Raw genomic sequence first — 17,308 nt, 5'->3', positions numbered from 1 at the left:
ACCACAGATGCTACTGTGAGGAGTTACAGAAGCAGTATTACAGTATTATTCAAATCCATCACCTTTGGCTTTATCCGACTCGGAAGAGACCAAACTGAAATATTCATGTGCAGGGTCCATCTTTGTTGCAGTAAGAGAAGGAAATCATGAATTCTCGGGATAATTGATTTTAAACACCAAGAATGATTCGAAAACAGATTTCTGTGCGTATTGCTCTAAAAAGACGACAAGTACACCCTAGCCTACCACGCTTCTGTGTCTAGACAGATCAAAAAAGACTGAAGTCAGCAATTCATTAAACAAAAATGATTTGAGCTATTGAATCAGGGGCCAGATTTTCCTGTGGAAAATTGTGGAATATAGAAAGATTAGAGGGTGTATGATATTTTTGAGTGAAAAACATAAATCATGGATTTTTATTGTCATTAACATTCTTTTGTCTTCTCATTTTGCAAATGCATGCCTTCATGCTTCATAAAATGCATAGTACATCATTTTCATACTGTTACACTCGAGCTGTCATTTGTCTGTGATGGAAGTATATGGACTATGATGGAGGTATGATTTACTTCCTGAAATTGAGCAAAATCTCCTTAAGCTTCATCACAGACTTAAAGTTTGTGTGTCCCTAGTGCAACCATGAAAATTACCAGTAGATTCCTTTAATAAACTGCCATATTGTATATGTAGGTAATTTAGACCTTTCCTCAGAATAATAAACCTTGAAAGTTCCTTATGATGGAAGGGGAAACAATATTATGGATTTCGACTGAATTTACTCAGACCTTGAAAAAAATTCTATTAAAACCATTGTTCTTGGTACAAAAAGGGAGTGTGTTCTCAAGTGACATGGGGTTAGTTTTTCCCTTTCTCTTTCAAAAAAAAAAAAAGAAAAAAAATCAGAGGAGTATTACCATAAGATTTCATACATGATGTTTGGAGACATTATTCTTCAACCATGCAAAATTTCATGACATTTGCAAAAGGGATATACAACCTTTAACTAATTTCTCTTTTTTTTATAAACTCTTGAGGTGTATTACCATCAGATTTCATTCACGATGTTTAGAGACGTTCTTCTTCAACCATACAAAACTTCATGACGTTTGCAAGAGGGTTATACGACCTTTAACTCATTCCCTGCCAGATCCTTATGTCCCTGTGGATTACATACGGGGTTGACTAGGACCCTATGAGAAGTGGGTTGATTTCATCATGGCATTAACCCTAATCAGGCTGGGCTTTTTTGGCTATGCTATATCTGGGGAGGGGGGGGGGGGGGGGGGGGGGGGAGATTCCGCCCCCCCCCCTTCAGATCTCGCCTATGGAACGCGTGATCGCCCCGAAAATCGGCACATGGTTGCTTTCTCCGAAAAATTTTTCTTATATTTTATTAATTATTGTAATTTATGCATAAAATCAGTTTTGGGCTCTAAATCACTTATTAATGCTCTAATTAAGCTAATTTCTTTTTTAAAATGTTTCTTGTATCATTCTCCTGAGACATAGGATAAAAAAAAATCTGTATCGAAATTAATTTCTTATGTATTTGATTGTTTTTGAATTTCTTATGTATTTCTTTGTTTTTCGACCTTTTGTTTTTGTTTGTTTTTTGGCCAAAATTTGTCACAGACATTTTTCGAAGCTTTATTATGCTAACATAAATTAATTTCGTCCATTCTAAGTCAAGATATGAATTTTTATGTGAATTAATTGAAAAAACACAATTTGCATTGGATTTGTGCACAAAATCACGTTTTGGAGCAATTTTGGGGTTGACAAATTTTTTTCAAACGGGCGTCGCATCAAAACGGTACGCGCGGGCGCGACAATTTTGGTCTCAAAAGTTGCGTGATACTTGAAAGAAAAAAGTCATGAAACATCGCGGCGGGAACTTATCGCGCTGCGAAGATATTGCGCGAAACGTCGAGGGGGGGGCAGATTCTGCCCCCCCCCCCCAGCCTGATTAGGGTTAAATCAATCCCAGACAAAATATCCATTATTACAGTACTTGTTACACATACTTCACAGTGTCTTCCCTAAATTTGCTGAGTATGCAGTAACATCTTGATCACAGAGAGACTGTGTGGCAGTTGGAAGTGATATTTCCCTTCACAGCATATTTCAGACACTTCTCAAATTTTTTCACAGGTGTGCGAGTGTATGTGTGCAAACCAAAGAGATTATACCACAAGAGGGCGTAGTCCAGTGGGGAGGCAGCCGCGCGAGGGAGCTGCCATTTCGCGTTGTGGGAGCCGCCATTGCACAGATCCTGGCAACGCACTGTTTAATGCGCTCGACTTGAATATTCGGCGCAGTGACCTTGCGTTGTTTTAATGTGACGTCACAATGGTCATGTTTTAGCGTCATAATGGTGCTGATGTTGTTTGATTTTATGGCATGAGTGGGAATGTACGCGAAACAAACGTCATAATGCTCAACTACTGTCTAGTCTACACCCAAGTTCCCACTGTTTATTTTGCAAACAACAAAGAGGTCTGGACTCTACCAAAAGGTTCAAATGATATGATATCATCGTAGAAACTAATCTTTTAACAATTAACCATATTGTGATTCTGAAAATGAAAATGTGTAATGAAGAATAACATATCATTCCAGATATGATATGAGAAGATATGACTTGAACGTAGACTTAGATCCATTGCCAGGAGCTGAGTGTGCGCTCCCTCTTCAATTTTGGACGCACTATTTGTACGCACGCGTATGGTGACTACTTACTCTATAGGTATAATCTCTTTGGTGCAAACAGTGTAACTGATACAGTGTACATCCTTATTGGGCTCCTTTCACATACAATGTACATACATAAGGGGCTTGCTCTGAACATTTTTCCATTTCTTCATTTTGATATTTTTGTTTTCTCATAATAATGCTGCAGGACTGGCCACAGTTTTAAGGCCATTTGTAATGTTAGAAGGTGAATGCCCCCAGTGCCTTTGCATTCAGGCTACCTTTCAAACTTCTTCAGAAGGAGAGGAATTTTCCTATTTAACATTATTGTAGTTTGTCAGGAGTTAAAGGACAAGTCCACCTTCATAAACATAAGGATTGAGAGAATGTAGCAATATTAGTAGAACACATCATTGAAAGTTTGAGGAAAATCGGACAATCCGTTCAAAAGTTATGAATTTTTGAAGTTTTTGTGCAGTAACTGCTGGATGGGAAGACTACTGCAGTGTATGAATAACTTAGATGTCACATGCGTACAACAATATAAGGAAAATATAAAGAGATTTTCACAAAATTTCATCTTTTGAAAAAAGTACACATTCCCTTGACTCGTTACCGACATATGTTATGAGTAATATTATTCCCCCTGCCCTTAGAAAGAGGCAAGTCAAGTGCTCTTTTATTATGCGAAAAAAGTGAAAATATGTTAAATTTTCTTTACATTTTCTTTATACTGTTGTACGCATATGACTCATAAGCTATAGTAGTCTCCTCATACAGCGGTTCCAACGCAAAAATTTGAAAAATTCATAACTTTTGCATCGATTGTCCAATTTTCCTCAAACTTTCACTGATGTGTTCTACTAATATTGCTGCATTCTATCAATCCTTATGTTTATGAAGGTGAACTTGTCCCTTAATGGATGAAATGCTTTTATCTCTGTATAATTGTTTTAACAAGGGTACTCATACCATGAGAAATTATGCTTTGAATAAGATTCACAAAAGAAATCCTTAAGATATCAGAGAATGAAACATTAAATATCTAGCTTGACTCTTTGATAATGTATTTCCAAACTTCTTGACTATAAGTCATAACAGTACCTTTTCTTCACATGTGCTACCTGACTTATGGGTAGGTTTGTTTGTTTTTATGTTTGTTTGTTTTTGTCATGCCATCATGTACTGCCGATTGTACCTCTACATAGTGAAAACTTTTGGTAAACTGCTATGACAACAAAAAAAAAAAAAAAAGAAAAGAAAATATATTCTATGTGCAATTGACATGTGTGTCTTAGAGAGATAAGAAGTGTATTTGGAATTATTCATAATTTGTAGGCTTTGGTTACATTGTCCGAACAAAGTTGGTTCAAAAGTTATGTTTAATATGTGATATATATTACATCAGACAGCCTGAAGATTGTAATGAATGATTCCCCTTTTTGCCCTTTTTGCATGTCAGTAGGATTTCAGGAAAGAATGTAGGAATAAATCATACCTTCCTTGACTACAAAAACAAAGTCTATGCAAAGAGGTTGTGATGTACTTGAGTATCAAGTTATCAATGTATATTTTATTCAAATTTCAGTATCCTGTGAATTCACCATGTAATGTTCATGTGTAAAAAAATCAATTGAAAACATTATTTTGTCATTATGGTGATACGAATCTAGAGCATGGAAATGGATACAGGCCTTTATATAATGTGTGTGACCACCTTTCGTATGATGGTAATTTTAGATGTATTAAAGATTGCCAGTGGAACAAGTATGCTTTGTAAAGCAAGTGGACTTGTTTGTGACCGGAAAATATATGTTATTGATGAGGACTTGCAAGTTGCTCTTTTATACGTTCATGTGTTGCTTAAAAATGACATTCATTGCAGCAAACCATATGGTACTCATGAAGTGGTATGCTTGTTTTCATTTTTGATGTGCAAGTACAGTATTCAAAGACATTATATTTTGAAGATGTCCCATTTGTGGTAGTGTATGTGTAAGTCGTCAACATTGTCTCAAAATATGCTTTTGTATGCCACTATTCTGCTACTTTGCTTTTGTCAGCCCAGGGTATTAGCATCAATTTATCATTCCAAAGATTTTAGCGAGCACTTGTTACTTGTAAGTTGTATTTAATGAGAAGGGTGTGAGTGAAAAACATTCAACAGAAGACAATTAAAGATCAAACAATTTCACTGCAAATATGACTTGTGCTCATACATATCTTGCATATCTGATAAAGTGGAAAGCGAAGTGTGATTGTGTGGTTGGTATGTAATGTACTTTGTACTGTCTTGATATAACACTAAGTGAGACAACTGTACACTCTTACATTTTCTTGAATGGGAGGTGATAGAACATTTTCCTGTGTTTTTAATTTTGCTCTTTATGATCTTCTCATGGCAATTGCAAAAAAAAAAAGAAAAAAAAAGAAAAGAGAAAACATGTACAATGTTCATAAGAAAGTGTGACTTTTCAAAATAAACTGCTTTAAAAAAAACATTGCTTGGAAATGAGATCAAATCTCTCTTAAAGAAATTACAGGTATTCAAAGGATTTGAGCAGGGGGCCAGATAGCATGGCATCGGGACCTACCACCGGGAGGTTGATCACTTGATATTGCAATACTAGCGCATTGGCTTGGAACAGTGTGTATGGGGCAAATTTTTGTTTTGACTTTTATCAACATTTTTGTATGTTATTTTTGCAATCAAGAACATATTCATGAAATTCGCAAAAAAATAAAACCACAGTGAAATTTTTGGTTTATACAGCACCCTATGAGCAACACACCACTCATGAACTGAACTCAAGGTACACATACAATGTATTAGATATTTGACTTCAAACGGACTTTTCATGTATGAGTTCTATTTAGAATTATTTTGTTCAGTGGTGCAGACAACGTAAGATCCATGTTCTTGACTGATTTTTTAAAAGGAGATTTAGTAAATCAACAAACAACAAGTGAATGAAAAAGATGATACATGTACAGTGTGTCTCTAAAAAAAGTAAACCCTACTTCAACAGCAAATTTTCAGTAAACTATAAAATATTTACACATTATTTTTTCATGGTTAGATAGTCCAATAAGTCTTCTGTCCAATGATACCACGTAGGTTATGTAACTCTCATGCATGACTGAGCATGATTCAACTTAGTGAATGGGTGTGAAATCATCACTGTGGCAAGTTTCGTGATCAGCATACTTTCTCACATTGTACCAGATGGCTCTTTTTGTTGAGGGCTGCCTGTCGGGGAACTGCACCCGAAAAGCCCCTTGAACTTCCACGAAACTTCTTGTTTCCTGGTATCGAGTTACCAGGAATACTCTCTGCTCAATTGTCAACTGTACCATGTTTGGAAAGCATGTGAAGTGTGCCTGTGTCAGGAACAACCTTTGCTGAAGTTGATATGTAATCATAGGCCTAACATGTGAGAAAAATTTAACTTCAAATATGCCCTGAATGCATGACAACAGCAAGAAATAACTTGCCACAATGATGATTTCACACCCATTCACTAAGTTGAATCATGCTCAGTCATGCATGAGAGTTACATAGCCTACATGGTATCATTGGATAGAGGACTCATTGGACTATCTAACCATGAAAAAATAATGTGCAAATATCTTATAGTTTTCTGAAAATTTGCTGTTGAAGTTGGGTTTACATTTTTTAGAGACACACTGTATATTGGGGTTTTTTTGTGCAAAAGTGCATCTATTTTTCAAGGTCTATAAAGTAGTGTAGAGAATACAACTGAAATCTCTGAATGCCACCATCTTATACACACACACACACACACACACACACACACACACACACACACACACACACACACACACACACACACATACATTTATATGTATATGTATATGTATATATATATATGCCCATGATCAGACGTGTTTTCATGTCTGTTTCAGAAACGGGTTTGATTAAGATCTTTTGTCACACCATGGGCACTGATGAAGAGTGTGACCTTGCCTTTCAGTATTTGAGAGCTATGCTCCGTTTTTAAGATCTTCAAGATCTAGGATTTATTCTTTTTTTACGGCGTTCTTCTTCTACTGATTCGTTAACTGTATATATATATATATATGTATATATAATATACATATATATATATAATACTGTAAAACATGATGTATTGGCGGCATGAAAATTTCACGAATTGAAGTCGACGGCCTTTCTCGCAGCATGAAATTTTCGCGAATGGCGCCACTGGCATCCAATGCATATTGTGTAGGCAAGAACTTTTTCGCGGATGTTTCACGGAAATTCGTGAAATTGAAATGCACACGAACATTTCTCATTTTACAGTACTCAGTTTGCACAAGATTAACACAGTGTCAATGATCACAAAACAAATGCACATATTAATCATTGGCAACATACATGCATGATGACAGTGGATTATAAAGCCAATGGCAGAATAGAGATATAAAGATGAATGGATGAGAGAGAGAGACAGATCGGAGTGAACCAATTACTTTGAAAGGTGTACAATGTATATACATATGCAAAAAAATAAGAATAAAGTTTGATTCAGTAATGTATTTTAACGCCTTTAACCTTAACCCTAACCCTAACCCTCACCCTAACCAAACACGGACACACAGATGAATTCATACACTTACTTCTCTACTTTAAATATGATATTAATCTAGAGAAAAAAAAATAGTTTTGATCATGAGACACATACATATATACATATATACGTATATATATATATATATGTATATATATATATATATATATATATATATATATATACTCATATGTTTTGTAAATACATTATTGTTTTTCCTCAACAAAACATATCTTGGACATCTCTTGGACATCTCTGTCTGTGGCTCTTTGTAAGAATTCTTAGGGGACACCTTTTTCTTGATCCTGACATTTGAAAAATGAAAAGATCTTGAAAGAAGAAAGTTGTGCGAGAGAGAGAGAAACATAGAGAGGTGGAATATAAACATTAAAAAAAAACATGAGAAGATAGAGAGAAAAGAGAAAGGAAAGGAACAGAAAGAACAAATGAGAGAAAGAAGAAGGGGAAATTCAAAGGAATGTACTAGAACCTATCACTCTAGTGTGTACCAGAAAACGGTATACTAGTAGTGCAGTATAATCATGTCATGACCTATATCTGCAAGTTTACGTCAGACTTCAGTATGACTGCATCTTCGTGGCGCCATTTGAAGTCGAAGGCTCAAATTGGTGTCCGGTGGTTGAGAGAGGGAGGCAAGCTTAGACCGCACGCAGTGTCATCACCTTTCTGGGCAAAACGTAATCAGCTGCTGCACGTCACGTCACGCCACTACCCGAAACCAAAGAACCAAGGAACTCCATTACCATACACACCGTACTGTCCATTGGTACTGGTACCTATTGTACCTATATACCGTGCATATCAAGCACACAGCGCATAATGCTGTACGGACGTCGCCTCGGAGTTCGGTTCTCGCCAAAATATACAAAATGAGGGAAAGTTGATTGAATACCTCTTTGTTTTTTACTAACGTGCATCATACTCAGTATGGGGGACAGACCTATCTCGTGGAAATGTGCTTGTTAGGACGCCGAAAGTGTCAACAACGGCAATACCATGTCTCTATTCAAAAATAGCGACGGATTTTTCAGGGTGAAATTCAATCGTGCCAGCCCGACGGGTCAGGGGGCTGGGAGCGGAGCGGACACCCTGGGTGCCGCGGACAGCAGTGCGTCGCAGGGGCCAAGCAGTGACTACGACTCTGTGGAGGCAATCCCTACGGCCACGTATGTCACGAGAACTTGTAGTTTTGATCCAAGTTTCGAGCAGGTTCTGCCTGATCACTGGACACCTGAGGTGATAGCAGATGACAATCTTGGAAGTGGCAGAGGACCAGCTCTTGATAGGGAGAAATTTGAAACGTTCTTTGACAAGGAGGGACGGTTGGTGGACGAGCATGGCTTCAGGAAGGCTGTGTTCCGAGGTATAAAATTACTAATTTATTCTTTGGCTTTGACACTAAAAAAAGTATCATTAACCATGGCCCTACTTTAACTATTTCACATAGTACAAGTGTATTATAATAAAGCTGTCTACTCAACATGAAATCTAGCACTTAGGACAAGTGTTTCTGTTAGATTGTATGGAAAGAGTTCCTACAATTATGAAGTCTCCAGCCTCTCTTTTTAGTAGTTAAAAAAAAAAATCCACTCTAGAACACTATGTGAAAGTTGACATGTTGACGAGCAACTGTAAAAGTGGAAATTTTCGCAGTGTTGAAATTTTCGCGCATTTCGCCCTATCAGAAACTGGCGTGAAAATAAAAGCACGCGAATATTTTTGCTTGTCATACGCTCTATGATCCTGTACAAGGCTGTAGGTACATTGTAGTTGATGTCTGGATACCGCGGAATTAAAAACACGCGAAACTTTTCTTACTGCGCCGAGCGCGAAAATATCCACTTTTACAGTATATTCATTTCACTAGCTAGACACTGAAATATGCTTGAAATGCATATATAGCAACATCTTGACGGTCGCAGTCACATTCACACATTAGTCTCTTCATACAATGCATCTTCACAAAATTTTCCTCTTTATGTCAAGTCACAAGGAAGAAATCATAAGAATTTATCAATGATGACTTTGGTCTACAAAGGAGAGGGATACTTGGGATATTATTGTTGAAGTATCATGGACTAAAAGATGTATCGATCAATCTTGTCTATAGCAGCCATTCAAGGGAAACTGAAAAAAAGTCACTGTGGCTGTTATCTAGACTGGTGGCTTGTATAGACAGGGTTCTTTTCTCCTGGGGGTGGGGGAGGGGATTTTTCAATGGACGTAAAGATACAAGTATACCACAGGTGACCACTAGATACTTTTTCTACAGACAGGTGACTGCATCTCATTAAAAAAATTTTGTATAGAAGCTTGCATGTAACTTGTGTGACAGTCAAATTGCCTGAGAAGTTCAGTTTTGTCTCGAAGTTTCTCTCAAAATAATCCATAGTGTCACAGAAACCACATTTATATGGTTTGGTGTTGTCTGTTATTATTATTATTGCTATTATTTAAAATACTGTTTCATAATGCAAAATACAGAGCTGTACAATGTAAAAAAAAAAAAAGCTCTCTGAATGTGAGCCATGATTTTCTAAATTCAAATCAGTGAGCGTGCCATTGTTTCCTTTATGCTTTGCAGAAATTATTTAAATCTTCATTATTTTTTTTGTTGGTTCATGTGTAACATTGATCCTTTAAAGTGGCATTTTTAATGATCCTACACTACAGCTCTGTATCTCAAATTGGCCAGGTTTTTCACAGGATTATCAAAATCAACCAATTTCAGTTCTTCAAGAATTGTAGATTCACTGAGGACAAGATGATACAAAATTCTGCAGCAAAATTACTTTAGACTTTGACAGGTTATACCCTGTGTACATTTAATTTGGGTACTACTGCCATGCAGTTCATGGTCATACAATTGTATGGCCATTATGTTGGTGTACATTGTATTATGACTAATTTGTTAAGACTCTAAGCTCATGACATCTACAACTACACAGCCAACCTCCAAACCTCATGTCAGCTTTGTAAACCATTGTCATGATATATGGGAGATGGTTACTTATCACCATTAATCACAATGTATGCAGACATGACATGAAGTGACTTACAATTGTAGCACATTGTGACTGGTCATGGATATTGAGTATCAGCCATTGAAATAGCATTCAGAAAGTGCAGTTTGTATACTGTACTAGACGGGTCATGTTCTCTATGATCCAAAATACACAGCTTCTAAATATTTGCAGTATTTGCATACACGTGTCAGTGTACTCTAGGAAGTAGTGTGTACCAGGTGTAGCTAAGTACTGTACTTTTATTGTATTCTGTACATGGCAAAATAAACATTCCTAATTGCTAATATATCAACTACCAGATACTAAATGTGTACCAGTACATTGTATAATTTCCCTTATAGATATTACATTGTAGTTGTCTGATTTTAAAGTTTAAACTTCCACTGCTCTGCCTGTTTATATTCTTTTATAAGATAAAGTTAAACACAGAGTCTTAACTTTCCCTCACATCAGGGCAAAGGAAAGAGGCAGTTTATACACCATGTATGTGAACTTTACAGCGTCATTTAGATTTAAAGATAAGAGACAATTGATTGCTCACAAATGGATTGATTACATCCATAAAAACATTTTTTTCCCCTGTGAATTTAACAGTGCCTATTTTTTTTTTTCAAAATTCATATTCTGTTGCCCTTTTTGCGTGGTGAAGTATCATTTTGCTACCTGATGTGACTTGAAAAATGCTGGTAGAACCTAGAGGCTTCAACCTATTTCAAGAGCTAAGTGAATGATGTGATAGACTTGCAATGTAGGTTGAATCATGAAATCTCAGCCAGAGCCATTCTCTCTCTTGTACACTGTTTGGGAATGTCTGTGGCCAACTGGTCTTTTTTTTTTATGCCTCCGCCACAGAGTGGTGCCGGAGGCATTATGTTTTCGGGTTGTCCGTCCGTCCGTCCGTCCGTCCGTATTTACGTACGTCCGTACGTCTGTACGTACGTCCGTCCGCTTTCGTTTACGCGATAACTTGAGTAATATTTACTGGAATTTTACCAAACTTGGTCCAAGTATGAAGTATGATGGGGCAATGATTTGATTAGATTTTGGGTGAAATCGGCTAAAGGTCAAAGGTCAAGGTCAAATCATGAAATTGCATCCGTTTACGCAATAACTCAAGACTGGATAGAGCAAATTTCACCAAACTTTGGTGGAGGATGATGTATGATAGGACAATTACTTGATTAGTTTTTCAGTGAAATCGGACAGAGGTCAAAGGTCAAAGATCACGAGGTCAAATCCTAAAATTTATCTGTTTTTAAACGTGATAACTCAAAACTGGATGAAGCAGCTTTCACCAAACTTGGTCCAAGGATGATGTATGATGGGACAATTAGTTGAGTAGATTGTAGTGTCATTGGCAAGAGGTCAAAGGTCAAAAGGTCAAAAGGTCAAGGTCAAATGCTAAAAATGTTGCTATTTCCCCCATATCTATGCAATGCCCGCAGTTATTTTCTTGAAACTTAGTGTAGACATGTACTACTGCGTAAAGATTCTCCAGAGAGAGTTTCATGTCATAAGGTCAAAGGTCAAAAGGTCAAAGGTTAGTTGAAAATGTTGCAATATCACTTTTCTCGCAAGTGGTTCAATGTATCTTCATGGAACTTGGTACATATGCATGTACTGACTGGCAGGGATTATCTAGGGAATTTAGGGGTCATGGGTCAAAAGTCAGGGGGTCAAAGGTCAAGGTCAACTCCTCAAAATGTTACTATTTCCCTCATTAGTTTATGCAATGATTGCATTATTAGTTTTAAAATTCAATATATGTATATGTATTACTTAATGGAGATTCTCTTGGAAATTTCCAGCCAGAAGGTCAAAGGTCAGGTTTAAATTTAAAAAAAAAAAAATATTTTGTACTGTAATTACACTCTTTCTTCATACCTTGGAAATTATACTCAATGCATAAACTAATAAGGTCGGTCAGAAGTCAAGTAAAAATGTTCAATTCCCCAAATATGTGTACCTGCACTCTTTAATAGACAATTATAGCAAACCCAGATCATGGAAAGTGAACATTCAAGATATTTTGACAAACCTGTCATTTCAATATTTTGCCAATTATGTGAAACTTTCATCACACATTGTGAAGACATTGTACTATACACCTATTGGGAGAATCATGCATTATGGCGGAGGCATCAGTCGCCATAGCTACATTTCTAGTTGTTGTTGTCATTGTTACTACATTTTTGTATTTCAGAAAAATGATTTCAAATCTATTTGATGCATAGTAACTGATTTCGACAGTAGCGAGAGGTATAGTCATGGTCAAAGATGCCAATTATGCTGTTTGATACTACAGAGGTACAATACATTGTAGTAATGATAATAACACTGATTTTGATGATGGATTATAATGTCAGTTGCTAATAACAACAGTGGATACCTAAAACAGCCAGAGTGGGCTGTCACAGAAACAAATGTCATTTTTGTCAAACATGTCATTATATGATTATCATATTATTATTATTATGATCAGTAGTGATGAAATATTGATTATTATATTATTATTATTATGATCAGTAATGATGAAATATTGATTATCACAATAGTGATACCAAGTGGGAGTAATAGCACTTAGTATAATGATGAGAAGAGCTCATGATATCAAAAAGAAAATTGTAATATAATTTGCCAGTCATTTTTCATTCAGTGTCCTTCATTTATTGCCAGTCAGTTTGTTTTCATAGCCAGTACTTACTTCAACTATTTCTTTTGACCAAATGTTGAGGGACCAGCGAGATATTTCAGCAAAATATTACAGGTGTACATGTACATCTGTTTTATTTGTTTCTTTGTCGTTGTTATTAACTGACAATAGTGACATGTATGTGTGAGTTATCAATGCTGATATTTCAATATTGTGTATCAGGGTGTTATTTTTATGTGTTTGAGCTGAGTCTTGGTGATGACCTAAATCACGACACCAAATTGATATTGTCCCCTCAAAGCATAAAAGCTTGTTATTCTGTCAAAAGGTTTGACGTTTTGTTTCTACGCACAGAGAAAAGATACTTCAGGAAATTTAGGGCCATAGGACTACATGTAGGGAGCATTGCAACATGACAATTTGACATGCTCATATTCTTGAACTTTGACCTTTAGAGCAGAGTTCACTGTTTCCAGTCTGAAAAAGCTGAGATGCATGTACATGCAAGCTATCAGAGTATCTGATGTGTAACAATGAAGCCATGAAAAATCATACAGGTACAATGTACATGTACATAGGGTTGAAAAATCTATGAGTGACTACTGCAGATACTGTAAAACACGATATTTTTGCGGCATGAAATTTTCGCGAATTGGAGCCAACGACCTTTTCCGCGGCACAAAATTTTCGCGAGTTGCCTCTAACATTCAATGCATATAGTGTAGACAAGCACTTTCGCGTGCATTTTAATTTTGCGAATCTTGGCTCTCGCGAAATTTGTGAAATTAAAATGCATGCAAACATTCCTCGTTTCACAGTAGGCCTACCCTGGTACTCCATTTGTCTTATTGACAGTAGAGTTAGAATAGACCATTCAGTGGTTGGTTTATTAGCATGCCAATATTTGTTCATAGATTTCTTGACAGTGTGGCAGCATATATAATTCTCAAAACATTTGCATGCTGTCTGGGTTTTTTTTTTTCATGCATTTGAACATCATCAAGCAGCTCAGTCAGCAGAGGTTGACAATTTCTGAAATTCAGCCACCAAGAATGATTAAAACACTGCCTTCTTAATTGTCGCGCTGGATAGGGCTGTTCTGTGTCAAGTGCTGCTAATGATTTGGACTCTGTCACGAGACCGTGGTAGAAAAAAAAAAAGGGGGGGGGGGCTACAGAGCTGCCAAGTCCATACTGATTCTTGCAGTAGCTAGGATTTCTGAAAACTTAGATGTCTCCTTATCAGAGCTTGTACCAAGTCTCACGCATTGTGAGTGAGACTCAAGCATTTTGGGTCTGTCTCACGATCTCACGCATGACATCCATTTTTCTCACGCATTGGGAGCATAGCTTAAAGGATTAGAGATAGAGATGCAATTGAAGGCATATTTCCCTTTTTTCTTTCAAAATAAGTAAAAAATAGTGAGTATGCACCAACTTGCACCATTAAGAGCTAAAAATAGGAAAAGCTCCCTACCGTGGGAGGGCAGACAACCCCCTCCCATATCCTCCGATCCCCTCGCTCAGTCGCTTTGCTCCCTCGCTCATACACATGCGCGTGCACAGAGATGCTGAGTCATGAAAATCTCACTCATAAATTTTTTTTGAACTTGGCATCTATGCCTTATGTCCAGAGTACAGAATATAGAACTCTTCCTAATTCATGCCTTATATTAATTGCCTGCTGCAATCACTACTATCTCCCTTCAAGTTTATGATTGCCCTACACTGGCAACCCTTTGGATGTTGATGTTGTTTTCTGGTGCAGTATGCCAGTGGCATTATTATACACGATGCGTGTGCCCCTGTACTGTTTGGAGTTGGGTGGCAACATCTCACAAACGAAGTGGTTATGTACAGTCTTACTAGGAGTAAACCATCGACTCTCTTGGTTGCAGCAAAATTTGGGAATGTCATTCCTGATGGCTCAGGGAATAATTTTCCATCTTAAATTTGATCATCAATTCTGGCTGTTGAAAATTTCAGTTGTATTTCAAATGGTGTCCTGTACACTTCTACATTGTACATGGAAGAAAACTGCTACACAAAAATTAATTTGTGTAGCAATGGTGTAAAAATGCATGGGAAATTGTGATGCGATATCAGGAAAATTATTCCCCGTAGCAGTGCATTGTGGGAATGTACTGTTCACAAACCCAAAAGTAATGTATTCTCTCGACTCTAACAATATTATTGAACAGAAATGTTCATGGGAGTCTACATTTATTAAAAAGTCATGAAGGGCACAACTTTTTTTTATGTCCAGTTGGTGATGCATGCACATGCTTTCTACATTAGTTTAAGTGTGAAACCACTTGGTAAGCTAAAAGATAGCATACCACTCCCGACTAATACCAGCAAACACATACTAGTAAAATCTTGTGGAAGCTGTTGAAAAAAAAAATGTAACTTGTGTCAGATCTGAATTTGCTTCTGCTCAAGTGTTTCAAGTGGTTTATATCCTAAGTTTCCTTCCGAGAGTAGATTAATTTATAGCACTTTCCTCATGGAGTAAAAATTTCTCAAATTATGACATTGCCTGGTCATGTGATCAGTAAAAGATCATTTACACATGTCAATTTCTGATGCTTCATAATTTCTGACCTAGTCATATCAACCTGACAACAGGATATAGTAACGTGCAAAAGACAAGATATTTTTGAGCTTGTGAGGTCAAAGATCATGTACACAATTAGTACATACAGCGTAGCATATCCCCCTCCATAATCTTCTTTCCTTTCACATTCACGTAACTATGGGCTATAAATTGTGCAGTATGTTATTACTGTTGAAAAATCTGTTATGCAAATTGTAATTTACCCATAGTATGTTCTATAGATCGCTCTTTGCCTACAAGCTAAAATGCTTTAATATTATGAAGCGTAAATTCATGAGATTCTCCAAACAACAGACTTGTCTATCAAGTAACAATCCATTATTTCATACAAATCATTAATAACAAAAGTTAGTACTGGCATGCAGTCACAGAGGCCCCCCCCCCCCCCCCCCCCCCCCCCACAGGGCATCTGGGTTTATTGCCACTTGGTCTACAGTATCAGATGATCAGATGATCTACTCAGTACTTCCCAGTTTGTCCAACACCACTACGGCTAAACTCACTACCATCAATGTCGTCTAATGCCCGTTTTGTCTACTTCTCACTTGGTCTAATGCCCAGGTTGGCTACTTATCGTTTCGTCTAATGACCAAATTGTCTAACTGCAGTTTTGTCTCCTTGGGACTTTTTCCTATTTTGTCCAATAAACTGTGGGTATTAGACCAAGTGGGCATAGCCCATCTGGAAGTAGACCAACTGGTAATGAGGCTAAGTGGCAATTGGACTAAATGGTCCGTAGACAAACTTGTTGTAGACGGAATGGGATTAGACCATGTGGGTTGAGACCAAATGGCTATTAGACGAAGTAGGAGTAGACCAACTGATAGATCGCCAACTGATGCATGTAAACTAGATTGTAACTGCATGTAGTGAAATGTATTTACTACAAGTATGTTCAGGTAATAGGAAAAGCTTGTTATGTGGTCTGCACAGGATGGATAGTCCATAAATCTTAATGTTTTAATCGTTCAGTGACCTACATGTACATGTATCTAATTTCAAAGCAATGTTCAGTATTTATAAGCAGGGTGCTACAAACTATTTTTTACCACTTGCCCGGTTGGGCAAGCAGATTTTCAAACTGTTTCAAAACACTTGCCTGAACATGAATTTTACTTGCCCAAAAAGAAAGTCCAAAAATATAAGGAAATTATGTGGAAAATCTCTTGTAAGTCAAAGGCTGAGTAACACACAATCATTTGAATAAACATCATACATTGATTTGCACGCCTGAAGACATTGGAGTAACAAACTTGGTTTGATCAAGGGTTTTCGTTGCACTGCATTTGGGTTTCTTCATACAAGTGTCGGAAAGTTTCTAAAATAAAATTAAAGTGCGTTGCATCACTTAAATAGTCATTATCTTTGGGCTTTTATATGGTTGACTTCATGGGTTTGTTAGGCAGGGGGAAGTGAAAAAAAAAGGAGGCTTCAAAACTATTTGCTTGCCCAGTTTGGGCAAGCATTTTTCTAATTGTTCAAAAACACTTGCCCGACTTTGATTTTCACTTGCCCCGGGCAATCAGGCAAGTGCTTATGTAGCACCCTGAGTATAAGTAACTGCACGAAGCTCTGTCAAACTCATGCAGGGTTCAGAGTATGCTATGAAAATGCTCACTTTGCATTCTGCTTACCACCAGTGGCATGTTTATTCACCCCCTGTTGGCCCAATTTACACACCTGGTTCCATCGAGTGTCAAAGTCCACAG

General features: G+C 37.1%; 1 protein-coding gene across 1 annotated transcript in view; it reads left to right on the top strand.

Moving 5' to 3' along the window:
• The first annotated feature begins 8,142 nt into the window (after positions 1–8,142).
• LOC139725026 (TBC1 domain family member 15-like) overlaps positions 8,143–17,308 on the top strand; it is a 32,634-nt gene continuing 23,468 nt past the window's right edge. Inside the window, exon 1 of the mRNA XM_071636115.1 lies at positions 8,143–8,667. Within this exon, the coding sequence (XP_071492216.1) occupies positions 8,301–8,667 (367 nt within the window). The 5' untranslated portion in view covers positions 8,143–8,300. The remainder of the gene's footprint in view (positions 8,668–17,308) is intronic.

The sequence above is a fragment of the Diadema antillarum genome, unplaced genomic scaffold (assembly GCF_040938485.1).
Source record: "Diadema antillarum isolate AM-2024a unplaced genomic scaffold, OU_Dant_1.0 seq00000009_RagTag, whole genome shotgun sequence".
Classification (NCBI taxonomy): Eukaryota; Metazoa; Echinodermata; class Echinoidea; order Diadematoida; family Diadematidae; genus Diadema; species Diadema antillarum.
The sequence above is the reverse complement of the archived record's forward strand: the minus strand, read 5'-3'. Positions and strand labels throughout refer to the sequence as shown.